This window comes from Hevea brasiliensis, chromosome 13, assembly GCF_030052815.1.
Source record: "Hevea brasiliensis isolate MT/VB/25A 57/8 chromosome 13, ASM3005281v1, whole genome shotgun sequence".
Taxonomy (NCBI): Eukaryota; Viridiplantae; Streptophyta; class Magnoliopsida; order Malpighiales; family Euphorbiaceae; genus Hevea; species Hevea brasiliensis.
Window position 1 is genome coordinate 78,145,754 of NC_079505.1, and position 21,383 is coordinate 78,167,136.

At 30.9% G+C, this 21,383-nt stretch overlaps 1 protein-coding gene across 1 annotated transcript; it reads right to left on the reverse strand.

The window, feature by feature from the left end:
* Nucleotides 1–18,111: 18,111 nt before the first annotated feature.
* LOC110649285 (aspartyl protease family protein 2) lies at nt 18,112–20,252 on the reverse strand. The gene has a single exon (XM_021803798.2). It carries the CDS (start codon nt 19,973–19,975, stop codon nt 18,617–18,619), a length of 1,359 nt encoding a protein of 452 aa, XP_021659490.2. The 5' UTR covers nt 19,976–20,252; the 3' UTR covers nt 18,112–18,616.
* Nucleotides 20,253–21,383: the final 1,131 nt, after the last annotated feature.

Genomic DNA, 21,383 nt, shown 5'->3' on the forward strand with positions numbered 1-21,383 from the left:
TTAATATTCACAGCTACAATAATAAATAATGTGAAAATTTAATTACATATTGATGTTGCCGTGTGTCCTCCAGATACCAATTTCGCTCTTGTAGGATGCAACTTGAATCGCCTCAAAATAAGAAAACAAAGATGGCCGGAGCCTAGCTCATTGTACCACCTTCACTGTAGTAATTTCGTACATTTTACTGTTCCAGTGATTGGTGTCGGTCCGGACAGTTAGAACATCTGAAAAAATATTTAAACTAAAGTGAGAAACCATAATTAACTCAAATATTAATAAGAAAAATTTAGAAAAAATTGTAGAAATAAAATAAACCAAATTAAATGAGTCGATACCATAGTGATGGGTAACCCAGTGGGAAGTTGCGATTCTCGTAACTAGGAGCCCTAGATCCGGGAGAAAATTCATAAAATAATTTTTGGGACTCCATAGAAGAGTCATTGATGTTTCTATAGCATTAGAATCCCAAGAAAAGGCTTAGAAAAATTTTTCAATCGGTATAGAAAATTTTGGCTCAATAAACCAAACGGAAGGCATTTTGGTTATTTCGTCTTCAAATATGATTTTTGGCTGACTTGTCCAGTTAAGTAAATAATTATCATGATACAAAATGTGAATAAATATTGCTAAAAATTGAATTGAAATTTGGTAGAAAAGAAAAGAAAGAAAAAGAAGTTAAATTGAGAATTATGATGTCATGCTTATGTAGTTAAGATTTTCTACCCAATCACCACTTAACAAAATGACTTAAGAGATAAAAGGGACACAAAATAAGATAAAAACAAAAAGAAAACTTCAGCAGCCACCATCAACCTTGAGCAGCCGAATTTATAGAGAGAGAGAGAGAAAGAGAGAGAGAGAGAGAGAGAGAGAGAGAGAGAGAGGAGATAAACAACCATTGAAGCACCCTTTCAAGCTTATGTTCTACCCCCAAAACCACTTCAAAACCCTAACTTCCCTTCACAAAAACTCAACCTCACACCTAGAGCAAGCTTTGGACAGCAAAAAGAAGAAGAAAGAAGGAAGTTTTGAAGAATTGGAAGAGTGAGCAAAAGAAGTTAGTATCCAATCTCTTAGCATTTGTACTTGATTCATACTTAATGCCATGAGATAAGTAGAGAATGTAAGAAAAATAAAATAAAAATTATATGTGTCCATCCCTATAAATTTCAGCAGCTTAGGGATGGTTAGGGTTTGATGAATTTACTTGAAGTAAAGTGTTTATGAGCTGGCCATAACATGAGATGAGTGCTTGAATATGATTTCGTAAGTGAAATGCAAGTATAGTGCATGAATGAACTTGAGAACTTGGACATTTGAATAACATTAGGGTTTGCTCATATAATATTATGTTAACCTTGTAATGGTCAATTAGTGACCATTTAAATGTGTGTGAGGAGGAATTGAAGTGACTAATGATGTTGGAGTGGAACTTAAGCATGCTGCTCTTGGTGACCTGCAGAACTGGGTGTGAGTCCAGTAGGTTTGGGTATCTATAAATGGAGTTATAGAGGTTCAATTAGTGCAAGGCCAATTGAAAATGAAACTAGATATATAATGACACAACTTTGGTGAAGAAACCCTGCCCAGAAAACCAAACCAAGTTGACTTAAAAATTACCCTAATCCGGGTGACTTGCATTCTGCCTTGGCAAAATGACCAAATGAACAGTGTCTATTCATTTGGTCATAACTTCGTGTAGAAAGGTCCAATTGACCTAAAATTTTACCAGTGGAAATCTGAGATATAGACCTACAACTTTTATGAAGAAACCTAACTCAAATTTTGACAATAACATGTTCAAATAGTAACCTGTAGTCACTACACAAAACACTGTAGATTTGATCAGTCCAAAAAATCTGGAAAGTTTACAATCCGGCCAGTTATGGTGTTTAGGCCATAACTTGAGCTATAAAACTCCAAATAGAGTGATTCAAAAAAAGAAATGTAACTAGACACAATAAGGAACAACTTTTATGTTGACAACTTTGTCAAATTCCTACTATAAAAATGACTAATGGAACAGTAAACACAAGGCTTGAAATCTAAAAATTTTGAACAACTAACACTAAGCTTAGAAATTGTATTGGCAACCAATACCAACAACTTTAGAATGCAAAATGTGGTATGTTGAGGGTATTAGAACCAATGTACCTATTGCCTATGCAAAAGTCAACATTTTAGTTGACTAATGAAATGAATAGTAACACCTAAACTTAAATTTCAAGAATTGTACAATTTAAAAGTGTAACTTGCTCTAGTACACCTAGCAAGATTGGTTTGGATAGGTTGGCATGCCAATAGGGTTCATTTAGTAGTACTGCACATGGCATTATGTCATTCTGTGATTTTATGGCTTTTAGCCATTCTGACATTATGTTGATACTTGGTCTTGTGCCTAATATTATTACAGCTTATTAGCTATTCTGTTGCACACCGGGAGATACATATGTGACCGATGGTGTGACGGCTCGAGGTACTTGATACCAAGTGCCAGTTTACCCGTTTATTCAGTCCAGTCGTCCAGTATAGGTTACTTGGACAACTAAAAATGGAAGTGGATAAATTTAATGAAATTATGAATATAACAAGTACAAAATAAATAAGATTACCAAAAATGATCAAAAAATTATCTGCATAAGACATCAGAATATGTACTACATATTTATTTTATGTTATTTCTTTTTATTTTATTATTGGCACCACTAAGCATTATTGTTTAGCGCGTTGCTTTTGCCACGCTTAGGTTCTGGAGAGACCGACTGAGAGCCCAGTAGACCACAGACTGGGTGAGACCTTCTGCAGCTCTGCATAGTATCCGTGTCACCTCACCGACATTAGTGCATTAGTAGGACACTAGGTTTCATTTTGGGTATTTTGTAATTAACTTTTATTTTCTCATATGTAATTAAGACTTGTGTAATGTATTTTGGTATTGATGTAAATAATGGAAATTGTATTTATGAATGAAAAAGTGAATATTTATTTATGACTTTTATATGAATATCATATGAAATGAATGAATGAGAAATGAGAGTATATTTGAGAAATATTGAGATCTTGTTGATGAAATGGAGTTTGGGATTGATAAAAAATTTTGAAGTGTTTTTCACAGATTCTGAAGAACTGTTTTATCTATTTTTAGCTGGCATTCTGCTGGATTTTCTATAAAATTTACGGAACCTCAAATAAATAATAATTTCAATAAATGACTTAAATGAAATATATTGTACTTCATAACTATGATAAAAAATAAATTAATGAAGAATAAAAATGATTGAGATCAAATAGGGTGTTCCGATATACTGTGTGACATATCTTACTCGGCTATACTGTATACGGATAAGGGGTGTCACACTCATAGCCATTCAAACGCTCAAGTTGGTTTTAGAATCACTGGAGGAATCACATACAATTGGCTATTTAGGGTTTACTGTCTTTTTTACCTTGATTTAGTCTTTTGGCTTATTTTAATAGGGATATGAGGGACAATCTTTCTGGAATCTCGGCTGATTCTTTGCTTCTTCCCTTCTATAGTCTAATGGTACGTGCTTTCATTATAATGTTTGATCTCAGCTGAAGTATCCGGCATGACGACCTATTATTTTTATCTCCTGAAATGTCGATCTCTGCTTTGTTGTTCGTACTCAAAAGGGACTATCTATGAATTCGGAACAAGACCTGTTTGATCTGAACTCTGAAGAGTTAGGTTTTTTAAGCTCTACTATAATAATAATAATAATAATAATAATAATAATAATAAGATTTTCAATGATATATTATATGTATGAAATAAATTTAAAATTATAAATATAATCTATAAAATATCATAATAACTTTTTTTTTTTAAAAAAATCCTCACATTGCTAATTTGAAAGAAAGAGGTACCGCACGTCCTTTTAGCAAATTTGTGCGGTGGGTGGTCTCCCCTTGGTATTAAGTAATGTTTCATCGTAAATCGTTAGACAAATTATTAAATGAAATAATTTGTTATAGCATAATTTATTCATATTTATTTATGAATCATAATTGAGAGATCAAGTGGATCATGGATCAAAGAGTTTTCAGTAATGTAAAATGTCTTGTTTACCATTTATATTTTTTGAGGTAAAATTTTCCTCTATTTTTTACTATTTCCTCTTTCAATACTTTCCCTTTAATTACATCCTCTTTTTTAGTAAATAGTAATAAATTATGCTTTTATTTTCAAGAAAAAAAAATTAAACTTCTTCTCTACACTTATTTTCTTTACACACATTGAAGAAAACATATATAGTTATTTGAATTTTAATAACATATACTTAATATTTAAGTTTAAAATTTAAAAATTTTAATTTAATTTTAATTTAATTTTACTTTATTAAAGCTTTAAAGAGTATAATCTATGTTTAAAGAGTATAATCTATGTGTACTTTTTCCTTTAACTAATATTTGTGATGACACAATTTTCTCTTAGACAATATTTATTGTTTGGAGACTTTTTTTGTTTTGTCCTCAACTCTATACCAATTGACAAAAATCATGTATATTACATAAAATATATAAGGTACAACATGTCTAATTTTTTGCCACTTAATTGGCTAGTTTAGTTTAAAAAAAAAGGCCGGTTAATGTTAGAATTAATTTTAATTAAATCAAATTATTTATCTCACTTTTAATTTTAATTTCTGACTTTAATTAAATTTAATTATTTGATTTTTAAACAAAAATGATTTTAATTTAATTTAAAATAATTAATTATTATTCAATTTAAAATTAATTTAAATTTAATATATGATACGGAATTGAATTAGACAATGACAAATAAATTAATATGCTTATTTAGTTTGAGTAAATAGGACGAATCTATATGAATTCAATTCAATATATGTTTTGATCAATCAAATAAACTAAGCGTGTGACACATAACATTGATTATATTAATTGCAAAAATTGTAATTTAATTGATTTAATTTAATATATATTTGTGCCAGTTGAATCAATTTGAGTATTTGACATGTCATATTAATTATATATTTTAGTAAATTAAGCTTTTAATTGAGTCAATTAATTACGTATAAGGTCATATTAATCATATATATTTAAGTCAATTACGAAAATATAATTTAGTTGATTCAATTAAATGTATATATTTGAGTCAACTGAATTAATTTTGTAACACCCCAAATTTTATTATTTATGAGTATTTTTGATATTTTAATTTTATTTAAATTTTAGGAATTTTTTTGAGATTTTTCGGATTTTAAAAATCGGGTTCGATTTTCCGAAAATATAAACTTTGATGATTTTTAAAAATTAATTTAAAGACCACGTGGCAAAACTAAAAATATATTTGGAGTCTACGTATTTTTCTGAGTTTTACGGAATTTTTTCGGAATTTTTGGACCTCGTTTTCGGTCCCGAGGCAGAGTAAAAATTTAAAATTTTGTATTTCGAATCGAACCGGCCGAATCGAACCGGATCGGACCGGTCGAATCGAACCGGCTCCCTTTCCTTTTTCTTCTCCCGCGCGCGTCGTCCCTCTCTTTTCTCTTTCTTTTCTCTCTCCTCTCCTCGCTGCCGCTTCCGCCCGGCCAAATCCGGCCGATCCGGCCACCGATTGGACCGGGTCTTATGTTTAAAATCATCTACTCGGCGAGAGCTTTCCATAGACACCAAGAACGCCGAAATCCATCGAGTGGTTTGTCCGATTTTTGCTCAGGAAGATTTTAGCCCATTTCGACTTTTGGGCTAGATTTCTCGAAAACCGTGAATCCCACGAGGAAACCGAGGCCACCAGCACGCTCCATTCGTCGAGAGCTTCGCAACGACATAAATTTCGAATTTTTCCGACACCGTTTTTCGGTGGGTCCCACGGAACTTCGCAGTGTAATTTCGAGCATTAAATGAGCTTAGAAAATTCTGAAAAATTTATGTGCTAACCCCCGTGTTATGGGCTTCGGGTATCCTCGATTCGCGAAATTCGGCGATTGACCGGTTCGCAAATTTCGCCGCATGCACGTGACCGGAAAAGTCTCCGAATTGGGCCGAGGTTTTGGCTAGCCCCCCATTGTCAGACGTCCCGAGCGCGTCCCCGAAGTCGGAATCGGCAAAGGTAAACCCGAACCTAGTTTTTACGTAATTTTCTAGTGCTTAAATAGGATTAAAAATCCATAAAATATTCGTGGTAGCTTAGAAAATTACGATTCTTTTGCAATAGCTTAGTAAGATTGCTAAGGACCGCTGCGCAAAGTTTTATAAAGTTTAGAGCTTTTTTGGGCAGTTTTTCCAAAAATGATCAATAATAAGGACTAAATTGAAATTTTGCGTATTGTGATGGATGATTGATTTGATGGGCCCGGAGGGGCTGTGTGATATGATTGAACTGTTGATGTATGGATTGTGAGTATAGAAGTGCTTTTAGCCCTTTTGCAGTTGGGTAGGTCCTAGGTATAGGGAGACTCACGATTTTCTACACGACTTAGGGCGTAATTGGTCTTTTTCTTTATTTGTATTGAGTCGATTGTATTAAATAAATGTAATATGATTGTCGTGAGCCGATGCCTTCTTCCTCCTCACCGCCACAAGAATTTGTCGTCAAGTCCGTGAGTAAAATATTAATTTTAATTGTAATTTCGATATTATTATATGTTCAAGATGCCCATGCATCACTTATATGCATATATTTATGTAATTAAACTCTAGGCACGAATTATGTTGCATTCATAATCGTAATGTGCCATGAATGTTGTTGTGGTAATTTAGAGCAGCGTGCGTTGGCGTGCGTGTGATGTGGTGTGGACTATGGATAGGGCCAGGCGATCCACGGCTTGAGTAATTGGCTGGGACCCGATCCTTCGAGGGGTAGTCACGCTTGAGTAATTCACTGGGACCTCGATTTGGTTATTAAGTGGAAGTCCGAGCTTGAGTAATTCGGCCGCACCAGTTGGATTTAAGAGAGTCAGATAGGGATCGGCCCCATATGTTATGATTGATACTACAGGTGTGTGAGTGCTCCAAATTACCTTTTTGATGTTATGATGTGAAAATGTTGTGTATGTTGCATTTCACTCTACAAAGTTGCATTAGTTTGGATAGTTATAGAGATTATAGTTAAGATTGATATTTTACTCTCTCGAGTCGAACGCTCACTCTGTTCAAAAATTTTTACAGCCACAGGAGGATATTTTGTTCAGGTTAACTCGCCTTTTACCTCGCAGTTGTTTATCAATATTGTGTAATTTTAATTACTCCTAGAATTTCCGCATGTGTTAGCAGTAATTATTTGAAATTGGTCTGTAATATTATATTCATGTTGGACCTGTAAACTTAATATTTTAAGTCTGTTTGATGGATTGGATGAGGGAGCTGAGCTCCCATTTATTATTATGTTGATGAGTATGTGGAGGGTGAGCTGAGCTCCCCAATGGATTGTTTATTGTGTTTACAGGTCGGGTGAGTCGAAAACTCCCCGTTGGAAAGTCCATTTTATGGCCGGACTCTGTCCGTTTGTTTTCTTGATATTGGGCCCAAATGGGCCTTAGAGTTGGGTTAATGAATAGTTAAGGCTTACTACGGGCCTCGGGGGCTTTAGGCTGGCCCAGGTCCTAGTGCCGGTCCGGCCCATAGGTTGGGTCGTGACAAATTTAAGTATGTTGTATGTCACATTAATAATATATTTTAGTCAATTAAGTTTTTAATTGAGTCAATTGAATCAAATTGATTATGTGTAATATCACATTAATTATATACATTTGAGTCAATTGCAAAAATTATAATTTAATTGAATATATATTTGAGTCAATTGAATCAATTTGAGTATGTGACATATCACATTGATCATATATATTTGAGCCAATTGTTAAAATTATCATTTAACTGATTCAATGGAATATATATTTAAATCAATTGAATCAATTTGAGTATATAACATGTTACTTTAATTATTTATTTTAGTTAATTAAGTTTTTAATTGAGTTAATTAGATAAATTGATTATGTGTAATATCATATTGATCATATATATTTGAGTTAATCATAACATTTATCATTTAATTAATTCAATTGAGTATATATTTAAATCAATTAAATTATTTGAAGTATATGATATATCACATTGATCATATAATTTAGCCAATTGAACATTTAATTGAGTAAATTAAATCAATTGATTATGTACAATGTCACATTAATATATATATTTTAGGTTAATTGTGACAATTATCTTTTAAATGATTCAATGAAATATATATTTTAGTTAATTGAATTAATTGAGTATGTGACATGTCACATTGATTATATATTTTAATTAATTGAATCAATTGAGTATGTGACATGTTGATCATATATTTTTGTCAATTGAGCCCTTAACTGAGTCAATTGAATCAACTTAATTATGTGTAATGTCATATTAATTATATACATTTGAGTCAATTGCTAAAATTATAATTTAATTGAATATATATTTGAGTCAATTGAATCAATTTGAGCATGTGACATGTCACATTGATCAATTTGAGTCAATTATGAAAATCACCATTTAACTGATTCAATTGAATATATATTTAAATCAATTTGAGTATGTAACATGTCACTTCAATTATTTATTTTATTTAATTGAGTTTTTAATTGAGTTAATTGGATCAATTGATTATGTGTAATATCATATTGATCATATATATTTGAGTCAATCATAACATTTATTATTTAATTGATTCGATTGAATATATATTTAAATCAATTGAATTATTTGGAGTATATGACATAGTCAATTGAATATTTAATTGAGTAAATTGAATCAATTGATTATGTACAATATCATATTAATCATATATATTTTAGGTTATTTGTGACAATTATTATTTAAACGATTCTATGAAATATATATTTTAGTAAATTGAATCAATTAAGTACGTGACATGTTACATTGATCATATATTTTTGTCAATTGAACTATTAATTGAGTCAATTGAATCAAATTAATTATGTGTAATGTCACATTAATTATATACATTTGAATCAATTGCAAAAATTATTATTTAATTGAATATATATTTGAGTCAATTGAATCAATTTGAGTATGTGACATGTCACATTGATCATATATATTTGAGCCAATTATGAAAATTACCATTTAACTGATTCAATTGAATATATATTTAAATCAATTGAATCAATTTGAGTATGTAACATGTCACTTCAATTGTTTATTTTAGTTAATTGAGTTTTAATTGACTTAATTAGATCAATTGATTATGTGTAATATTATATTGATCATATATATTTGAGTCAATCATAACATTTATTATTTAATTAATTCAACTGAATATATATTTAAATCATTTAAAGTCTATGACATATCACATTAATCATATAATTTAGTCAATTAAATATTTAATTTAATAAATTGAATCAATTGATTATGCACAATGTCACATTAATCATAGAAATTTTAGGTTAATTGTGACAATTATCATTTAAATGATTCAATGAAATATATATTTTAGTTAATTGAATTAATTGAGTATGTGACATGTCACATTGATCATATATTTTAGTTAATTGAATCAATTGAGTACGTGACATGTTACATTAATCATATATTTTTGTCAATTGAGCTCTTAATTGAGTCAATTGAGTCAAATTAATTATGTGTAATGTCACACTAATTATATATATTTAAGTCAATTATAAATATTATAGTTTAATTGAATATATATTTGAGTGAATTGAATCAAATTGAGTATGTGACATGTCATATTGATCATATATATTTGAGTCAATTATGAAAATTATCATTTAACTAATTCAATTGAATATATATTTAAATCAATTGAATCAATTTGAGTATGTAATATGTCACTTCAATTATTTATTTTAGTTAATTGAGCTTTTAATTCAGTTAATTGAACCAATTGATTATGTGTAATATCATATTGATCATATATACTTGAGTCAATTATAGCATTTTATCATTTAATTGATTCAATTGAATATATATTTAAATCAATTGAATTATTTGGAGTATATGACATATCACATTGATCATATAATTTAGCTAATTGAACATTTAATTTAGTAAATTGAATCAATTGATTATATATAATATCACATTAATCATATATATTTTAGGTTAATTGTAACAATTATCATTTTAATGATTCAATGAAATATATATTTTTATTAATCGAATCAATTGAGTATAATGACATATCACATTAATAATATATTTTAGTCAATTGAATCAATTAAATATGTGACATGTTACATTGATCATATATTTTTGTCAATTGAGCCCTTAATTGAGTAAATTGAATCAATTGACTATGTAACATGTCACATTATATTAATTGATCATATATATTTTGAGTGAATTGAATCAACTGATCATAAATATTTTGAGTTAATTGTGACAATTATTATTAGCCCTTAACTGAGTAAATTGAATCAATTAATTATGTAACATGTTACATTATGTCAATTGATCATATATATTTTGAGTCAATTGAATTAATTAAATCAACTGACTGTAAATATTTTGAGTCAATTGTGACGATTATTATTTAAATGATTCAATTGAATACATGTTTTAATTAATTGAATCAATTGAGTATGCGACATGCTACATTATGTTATATTATTCATATATATTTATATCAACTATAATATTATCATTTAAATGATTCAATTGAATATATATTTTAATCAATGGAATCAATTAAATATATGATATATTAGATTGATCATATATTTCAGTAAATTTATCATTTATTTGATTCAATTGAGTAAAAATATATAATTTGTTTATATGAAATACTTTTTTTTAATTAAGTTAATTGAATTCATTTAAAATTATAATATTAATTAATTATTTATTATTATATATACATTAATCGAATCAATTTAATCGATTTATATTGTTAGTTTAATTGTGTTAATTTAATCAATTTAAATTCATATTGATTATTTATTTAATTAAATATATATTGTACCTTTTTAATATTAATTTACATATTAAAATAAAAATAAATAAATAAAAATATATTATTTATTTTTATTTTTATTTTATTTTTATTTTTAAGTTTTTTTAATTTACATAAACAACTTTTTTTTTTCTAAATGTGTAAGCCTAGTTAAAAAAAAATGAAAATAGTTGATAAAGAGGAGAGAGAGTAAATAAAATTTTTAATTTGTATTGAAATTTATAATTATAATAAATACAATAGATACAATTTAAAATTTAAATTTTAAATATTCATATTCTCTCATAAAAATAATTTAAATAATATTTCAATAAAATAACTTAATTTTTATACATAAAATAATTTTATTATCCCTATTATTTTATATTTAATATGAATCTACTTAATCCCTAAAACTTTTTCCTTTGTTATATGTCATGTTAAAATGAGACAGTAGCAGCCCTAAATAAGAATGAGATGGTGATAGAGCATGAGTTGGAAAACGAGCTTAGGATCCCAAGTATTTATAACATATCTGTATGGTACATATAATGAATGGCGTTAATTAGGTTTGAAAAAAAAAAATGGCGTTAACTAGCCCAGTACAAAAGGGTTTAAAATATAAGGCTATAGCCAATACGAAGAGCCCGTGACTCATAGAAGATAGAACTAAGTTAAGCTACCCCAGTTCAAATCATCAAACCTAATCCATAAGAGAAAACCCTAGTTGAGTCAGGCTGCTACCTAAATTCGTATACCGTAGTTACTCAGGACCAACGCCGCAGCTAAATTTTCGCTGCAACAAGCAATCGTTCATAAGCTTCAATAGGGAGTGACTCCACACGCTAAAGAACAATGATTCGACGCTACGCATGGCTAGATCGCCCAAATTAGAACCCCTCGCGCAATAGCACATAGATTTAAACAGCCAAAACTAAGCTCCATAATAGAACCTTAAGAACGCTAACCATGAATGATAGGAACTAAGAAGCTCGCAGAGACAGAGCGATGGAAGAAAAAGTAGAAACTAATGGCTTTTCAGTCTCTTTTAGCTGGAGGAGGAAGCCCCAAAAGTGGGTTTAACACTTAATACCCTCGAGATACTCCTTCCTCCATAACCAACAAACATAGAATACACTCCAGAACCAAAACACCAACCCATTATAGAGAAAGAAGCTTAAATAGCACCACCACACATAGATTTATATCAAACCCCTCTTCAAATTGCGCTAATTTCAATATAAAAAGACAAACTTATTTATCGACAAAACTCGGCCTGGATGTAGGGAGAAGATAACCCACTTCTGGGCAAATAAGAGGATGGTCGTCCCCTGCCTGGATGGGACAGAAAACAACCGAATATACTAACAGACAAAAAAAGATAAACTCTCGAAAAAGAAAATTGTGAGAAACTTTCTTTCTCCACTACCTAGAGAGAGATATTATGTGAGGAGGGCGATTGCGATGTAATATAAACGGAGATCAAAAGTACAAACTGCACAATTGTATATGCATAGGTAGTAATAAAGCTGCTAATTGAACGAGGAGGGGTATTCATGAATAGGAAACACTAGCAGGAAGTGACTAAAAGCCTGGCTGCTCAATATTCAGCTTTTAAATTTTTCATCAATAAATATTCAGCGTCTTCAACCCATTAGCTATAGCTTCTAGTCCATCAACTTTTTAAAATTAATTAGTCTAATTACGGAGAAAAAAAATATAGAAAGAATAAATATTAATTATAAGAGCAGAAAATGAGACACAAGGCAATTTGAAGTTCATGTCACTGAGAAAGCGTCCATAGTCAAACAGGCTTGGAGGGTCAGAAAAACCCAACAGTTTTGGTTTTAAAACGAAAAACATCTCTCACTTATTTAATAATATGTAGCTTTCATCATATATAATATAATATAATATAATTTAATTTTTGAGTTAATAATAAATCAGATTTAATAAAAAATTTTCTGATACATATGCATATATGCAACGCGTGGAGCTTAAGCTGTCCAAATCATGGATGAACGTGCAATTTTGTGTCTGGTTGGAGAAGGGGTTTTCATCCTTTTTCTTTATTGTAGAGTCAAAAATCACAGAGCCAGACTTGCAAGAAATGTGTCCTCAAAGTGGGACAGTGCATTTGTGCATAAAATTATAGCCTCCACCTCAACACACAACAAGTCTCTTTCCATTATAAGTACAAAAAGAAATGCTCTCGTTATCATTTTCACAAAGCCGAAAGGTCAGTTCCACTACCCTTGTCCTGAACCAATAATGATAATAATATCACATATCACTAGCAATGGAAGAAGAAGAAGAGGAAGCTGCTTAAAGCAAAGGTGAAAAGAAAGAGAACTTGTAATTAACAACAGCAGAAACTTTAAAGCAAGGTCAAAATAATCATGCTCTAGACTCGTTAATTACTTGCATTTATATTTATATTTATATATGGAGGACGATAACTTATTGATGTATAGTTTTGAGATGAGATGATTACCGACAAATCCCAGTTGGGACATAATCTTGGATCATTATTGGAAGGCTTCCAAGCATGATTCGAAAAGCCAACATGTGAGACATTATCAATCATGTGATAGATTAACCAAAAAATTTAATTCAATTGGGGTAAATCAACCCAAATTTAAGAATTAATATTAATTTTTAAGCCTTTTTGTTTGATTATTATTGAATGACTATTGGTCATTAATTGACAAATCATTTCTTTATCATCATCACTATTTAACTTGTAATTTAACCAAAAACAAGAGTCTTTTTGGCAGATCTCAAGCTGGACCCATTCATTGCACCATATGTCTCTCTCTATATTTATATTATTTATTATGCATTATCCTGCTTAAAAAGTGACAACGCATGCATTTTAATCTGTTTTTATCTTTTAAAAAATTTCATCCTCTCTCCACTCATCATTTGTTTTAGCTAGAAATTTAATGTTATAAAATTTCTACCAAATTCTTTTGAGCCTCTACACCATATATGGAAAATAATTTAATTAGTTAATCAGGTTAAAAAAAACTAATTATTTAATAATTCATAGGCAATAATTATGACGCTATAAGTATAATTTGTGAATGCCAATAGAATTTAAATTTAGAATTTTCTCTCTATATATATATATATAAAATCTAAACTAAGACTATCTAGTCTGAATTTTATTTTTTTAAAATTTATATATTTAGCTCGATCAAGAATTATATTTGAAATTTTATATATTTAAAAATTTTGATATTAGTAATTAAAGTTATTGGTGATTTAATTTCATTTACACACTCCTCAACATCAATATTATTAAACCCGTCTGGAGGTTGAGCTGATAAAAAAATAGATTGATGGGTCAGTAGTTCAACCAGTGATGATAACTCAACTCAACTCAATCGGTGAGTCGTATTATAAATATATTTAAATTAATTAAAAATTAATTAATTATAAAATCTATTAATGTAAATAAATAAATAAAATTAATTTAATTAAATTTTAATTATTTAAAATCAAAATTTTAACCTTTATTAAATTGTACTTGCACAAATTTTAATAGTATTTTTATATTTTATATAAAAATATTCAAATAATATAATGCTTAAAAACAATTTATATAGATATATATAATTATTTTTTAATATTTATGAAATATTAAATATACATTAAAAAATAATAACAGTAATAGTAGGAGTAGCAGTAGTGTCAACATTTAAACTAAATTAATTTTGATTTTAAAGGCAGCATCAACAGTTAAATTATCTCAATTGATTTTGATTTTAAAGATTTTTTTATAAGATTTTAAATTCAATTTATTTTATTGTCAACACTCAAAAAGAAAAACTTTTATTGAATGGTTGAACTAGCCATACTGATCCAATCGCTAAATTAACTGAGTCATATTTAGTCACTTTTTTATTTGATTCAATTATAAATACAAATCGATTTAAAGTCTAATTTGGTAATTTAATATTATGGTTCAATCCGAGTTTAATTACTATGCTCAGCAGCTCATGATATAATATAACAAAAAATAGAGATGACCATTTGAATAATTTACTGCATTGAATATAATAGAAAAATCTAGTTTTTTCTTCTATGAAAATTGAAAATAATTAACGAGGTTGCTTCTCTGTAATTTCTTCATCACAAGAGGTGCCCTTTTTCCCTGCAACCTCAAGACTACAAATAATCGTTCCTCCCCACCAAGGAAAAAACAATGCAATAATTGTCCTGTAATCTGTAAATCTTACAACTTAAGCAAATGCAAATGAAGATATATAGGCAGAGATCCATCATCAATTCTCTCTTAACTATAATAACAGTAATTAATAGGACTTTGTAAGCCTGCTCTGAACCTATCATTAATCACTCTTCAAATTTCTCCTTTTAATTGCACGTAAATAAAGAATTTGAGGAAATTTCTTTCTTTTTTTTTTCTTTTTTTTTTTCAAGCGTGCAGTTCTAGTAACTTTTGTTCACACTGCAATTAATCCTCCAATATTCAAACTGCAATCCAATGGTTTCAGCTGTGCAAACAAAATCCATTCCAATTATGAGTTGTAGTTGCAATTTTAATTAATGCTAATATCTCACGCCTTCAATTCTTAAACATAGTGTTTGGGATGATTGTTGTGTATGCTATAATTTAACTCTGTATAATTCAATATTTCAAATATATTTTTTTAATTACAGGAGTTTAGTTAACTACACTGCATATTAGATTATTTAAGACTGCAGTTTCTTAGCAGTGTTATAAAACTGTTGCCTTTATATGTACAAGACAATAATTTTATAACGATTTAAATTTATTACAAATAAATTGATAAAATTATGTAAAAAATTTAATAAAATTACTATTAAAATTGAAATAGTAATAATGATTTGCACCTATTCAATACACTGGTTTTTATCTACTTCAAAAATATAATCAAATTATTGTTTTATGTGATAAGGGTGAAATCAGATATAACAGTTCTTAAAGCACTGCCATTAACTTGTCGTTACAGTTTAAATGTATATGACAATGATTTCTAACTCTGCTTTATATCTATTATGTAGCAGTGATATATTCATTCAAATGATTTTGAAATTAAATTGATCGTATGTTTAGAATATTGAAAAGTAAACTAAATATGCGTGTATTTTTAATTTATTTTATTTATAAATAATTAAATATAATTTGATTATGGGTATTTTAGATTTTTAACAGAAGATTCCATTAAACGAATTCGTTTTAAGGTCATTTTACTTTTACCATAAATTCATTTATTTTAAAATAACTTATTTTTATAACCAAAAAAATAAATTTTAATAATTTTAAACTTTCAAATTTTGATAGTTAATTAAATTAGTTCTTTTATTTTATTTTTAGATTTTCTAAAAACACTTAAAAAGAAATTAAATTATAAAAATTTGTCTTAATTTTCTACATTCTGAGAAGTAAATATTTAATTATTGAATTATGGTGTAATATCCACCAACACATTTACAATTATATTTTCAAGATGAAATTTGAGTTTTTTTTTTCTTTTCTTTTTAAATGAGCCAGGGGGAGCACAGGTGCATTGGACTTTGGAGAGTGATGAGGTCTTGTAATAGCTAGTCCTCAGGCCTTGTAAGTATGTTTTTAGCAATGCAATTCCGGGCCTTGAAACAGTTACATCAATGGAAATTGAAAAATCAAACAACTATTTGGGCATATGATGATTTTGAAGTTAATTAAAATGTCTGTAAAAAGTCCAGAATTTATTAAATGCAATAGTTTTATGTGCGATGAATACATATTATAAATAGAATCCATTATAATTAATGATTATTTTATAATTAGTATTGTTATATTTTAAATTTTTTTCATTCCTAAAGTCACATCCACTAAAGTTACGTTTAGTAAAATATAATGTAATACAATTTAATCAATTTTACATAAAGATATTCAGAATGATATTGATTAATATATGTCTTGAGTGATATCGAGTTGACTATTTATATAATATATAAAGAAACAATTAAAATTACTAAAAAAAAGAAAAGATATAGGCTAATATAATAATAGCTAGATCATTACCCATCCTTTCTCACCCATCGACTTCATAATACCATTGCTAAGCAGACTCTACCCTGTGGATATAATCTTTCCTCTTCTTTACCACTGTGTGAAGCCAAACAAAAAGAAAAGCAATTAGATTGCATTTCCAGAGAAGATGATTTCACTTTATCTTAAGAATATGGGTTTTGAATGTTTATTGTGTAAGTTTTGATTACAGATTTTATGGGGGTTTGATTATTTTGATGAATGAATTTGTAGGTTTTTGATGATTGATTAGAATAGATTAACATGATTTTATAGTGGTTTTCAGGATATTATTTTGTGTATTTTTTTTTTTAAGAAAAAAAAAAGTGCTTGCATTAACAGGAAAACTAAGAAGAGAACAAATAAAGGGCAACAAGTCCAGCAATGGACGGAGGCACCTCTTTCGTCCAAATCATCTCTACTTCTTCACAAGAAAAGGCAAGCTTAGCTAAAGCATGGGCTACACTATAGGACTCTCTAACCACATGACTTCACTGAATCTAAACGTGGGTTGCATAGTAAGTGAGAGGGACTTTCCTCGACAGCACATGGCGTAGTAAAGATAAAAGAGTCCTATTCAAGATGAACATGCGTGAAGCCTGCTTCCACAGCCCTTATAACTACAAAAATAGAAGCCTCTACCTCAGCATCATCAACTGTCATAGCGGAGGAAAAACGATGTCATCAGCGTCATCAACATCATTTATTTTGTGGATTTTGAATATTTGATTTTGTGAGTTTTCACTACATATTTTTAATTGATTGATTTAGTTACTTAACAATCCTTCATTTATATAAAAAGATTTACAAGTCTTAAAATAGTAGTTGATTTTCTTGTATATGAGTTTGATTAGGAGTAGATTATATCCTCATATACAATGCTGAATTGGAGGAAGTTAATTATTTTATTTCCTTATTTAAATTGGTTTTGGGTTTTGGGTGTGCTTTCCTCCTTATTTCTCAGAATCTCTTCACCGTTTGCTATAGTGAAAATCGATGAATTGAATCAAATTTATTTATTTTTAATAAATTCATTTTAATTTTATTTTATTTAAAAAAAAAAATTCCTTTACTCAATTCAAAGCCATATATCTGTCGTCTGGGGTTTCTGAATGACAAATTAAATAGGAAATAGCTCACTAAACCAATAGAGATTAAAGAGGAAACAAATGGAGGAATTATCTTCGGTACTGTCATATAAACACCTCTAATCAGCTGCATGATGATAGGGGAAATAGGCTTTGGGAACAAGTGGGGCTTCCCCCTGGCCATGGATAGTCTTTCTTAGCCATGCGTGACCACGTCAGCCTCACTTCCCCTGTGTTGCTCTCCTAATCGATCGACGTCGTTCTGCTGGCCAATGGGTAAGCTCGGCAATGAAGTGGCGCTGTGGTGCGCAGCAACCTTTACGCTGCCAGCTCATGGGCATTAAAAGCGAATACCTGCGCCTGATTCTTGATTGAGCTCTTGGGGATGCAGTTATTGGGTTTGAATCCATCCATTAATGGGCCCTCTTACTGAAAATTTTTATTCAATGAAATCTATTTTGGCATAAGTTCGATTAAATGAAAGAAAATAAGATCAAAAACCAAAACGCCCAGTTTTTATCGTCAGGGTTGAGCACAGCCCCGACGTAAAAAACCGAGCCTCGATTTGTCTCTATCGAACTCCAGCAAATATCCTTGTTGCATCAGATTCCCTAACACCGAAAAATCGCCATCCGAGTGAACGGGTTGAATCGCTAAACACTTGACTCCGTCATCAGTATCGACGAAGTAATTCCTTGATGGAGGTGAAAAAACCGAGTCCCCAGTGAGCTCGAAACTCATTCTGGGTAGAGGGGGTCTTGACACACCAGACACGTTCACGCAAAGATCGAAATCCGGAGTTGCCTCGGCTGCATTTGGTAGCTTAATCCGCCGTTTAAACGCTTTTAGAATCTCACGGTAAGCTGGTTTTGCTATGAAAGTCAATGTCGTGCCTGAATCAATGATCGTACCTCCGTTACCCAACTGGTCAATTGACCAAACAGAGGGATTGATCGGTAACTTTATACCGTCCACATATACGCTCTTGATACCAATGAAGTAAAATGTGGGCGATAGAGGGTTTACCAGTAATGGCGTGAAGTTCATGCTTCTCTTTTTCGAGAAGACGTTGCTTTGGTGTCCGCCGATTATGAGATAACTAGTGGGAGGCGGAGAGAGAGTGTAGTCCATGAGACAGTAGGAGAACTTGTTACCAAAACGACGACCCAGCTGGGAAGAAAACGAAATTGGTGCTCTGCCCAAACCCATCACCCCATGGGCACCCTTGAAGCTCGCACCCGTAAGGCTCGGACCTGAGATCCGAAACCCGCACCCGAATGCTAAACTTTTCAGCTTTTTCTCCCTTCCGGTACTTATTTGTAACTTTGTGGTTTCTTTGGAGAAGAATCCAGTCGTCTTCGAGCCATCAGCGTATAGGTACTCGTATCGACATGGACTATGTAAGAGAGTGTGGTTACAATGATTGGGGAGCGGGTGGGGAACGAGTTGGCACAGTGAGCTGAAACAGTGAATTGGGAAGAACGTGGAGGATTGGCGAGCGAGGAATGCAGATCCTGGGAAGTAGTTGGAACAGTTTTTGCAGGCAGAACATTTGATCCAGACAAGATCGCTGCCAGTATCGGCAACTAAGAGCAGAGTTTGCGGGGGAGAACCGAGGCGTAACGAGACAAAGTACTGACCAGAGCCGTAGGAGGCGCCGGATACTATAGGGGATTTGAAAGAGGGCCGCTGGTGGAGGAGAGAAAGGCGGCGGATATCAAAAAAGAGGGCTTGAGCAGGGGAAGTGAATGGGGTTCTGTGGAGCAATGGGAGCTTGAGGTACTCTGTGGAGGTGTTTACAGGGATGGAGTAGCAGAGATTTGGGAATGTGAACAAAAAGAAGAGGAGGAAGAGTTCAGATAGAGAAGACAGTAACACCATTGTTATGGAGGTATGTGTGAGGGGGAAGGGAAGGAAAAGAGATACAACAAGGCGCTTTCGGGCACAGTACGTGTAGACTGTTTGAACTGGAACTGTTATCGTTTTGTTTACATTAAATTAAACAAACGATCAGCAGTTCAGTAGCAGCAAAGATTCACGCAGACAGAGCACCGGATTATATGTATATTGCAACGTGCTGTGTAAAATAATGTAGGGGTGGAGAGTGGACGCCAGACAGCTTCTGGTTCTGGAAACGCGGCATAAAACCTGACCCTGTTTTTGGGTCATGAGGGAAATTTATTTATTCATTTTAAATAAATAATGGGTTGCAATAGCATCCAATGAAGCAAAATTTTCGAGCCTATAGAGAGTTGCCACGTAGAAAATTCAACTGGCATTGTTGTGAATGCACATTTGTTTGGGGAAGAGAAAGAATGATACGTGTGGTGGACCATATGCTTACTGAAAAATGCACAGCAAAACGTTAAAGCTGCCCACTGGGGTAATGTTGAAAAAAAAAAAAAAAGAAAAAAAAAGCAAAACATGATCCACTACGAAAGGTTGGAATTGAATCATTTTGAGTTGTTCAGAAATTCATTATTTTGATAATTTTTGTAAAGATTAGTGCGAATTCTTGTCCTTGCATAACAACGCAGTATCCAATGAGTCCTGGTGCTCTGCCGTTGGTTGTGGTAAGGGATCCAAATTTAAAACGCTACCGTACAGCAGTGGCAGCACGACATGTTTATCAACTCTAACTGTGCAGCAGAAGAAAAAGAAACAAAGTTAAGGTCTAGCCCAAATATGTTAAAATTGAGATGAGACCCAGTCCTCTTTTCCTATAAAGAAATCGGCCCCTTAGATGTGGCCTTCTTTTATGCAAAACCATGGTCCATAGTTAATATTGGCAATTACTTATTAAAAAATAATTATTTAAATAATTCGGTTGGACTACATTTTCACATTCTTAAATTCAAGAACAAAATAGATATATAATCATATTTTTTTTAGCTTAAATTGATTTGATTTTGGTAGAGGTGAACCTAAAATTAAATTATTTATAAATTATATTTTAATAATTAACATGGGATTCCTTGAGAATTGTCTTTTTTTTTCGTTTTCAAGGCTAAAGAACAATTTCAGATCTCTAGATTTTAAAAATATATCGCTAATTTGATATTGCGACGAAATTAATCTTGTTTAACTATGATTTTTGTTGTCACTAAGCTATATTAATAGGTAGAGAATCTCATGGCATGCGTGTGAGATGGTGAAAGATTTCATGATTGACTATGAGATATGAAGGAGGCACATGGCTGCCTGGGAGATTCATGCTAGGCACGCAAGCACTTGGGAGAATCATGTGAGGTGCATGGGCAGTTGTGATTCATGCTGGGCACCCTACCTG

Bases quoted from the DNA above. Each gene is read 5' to 3' on its own strand.
- LOC110649285 (XM_021803798.2), bottom strand. From the start codon at position 19,975: ATGGTGTTACTGTCTTCTCTATCTGAACTCTTCCTCCTCTTCTTTTTG.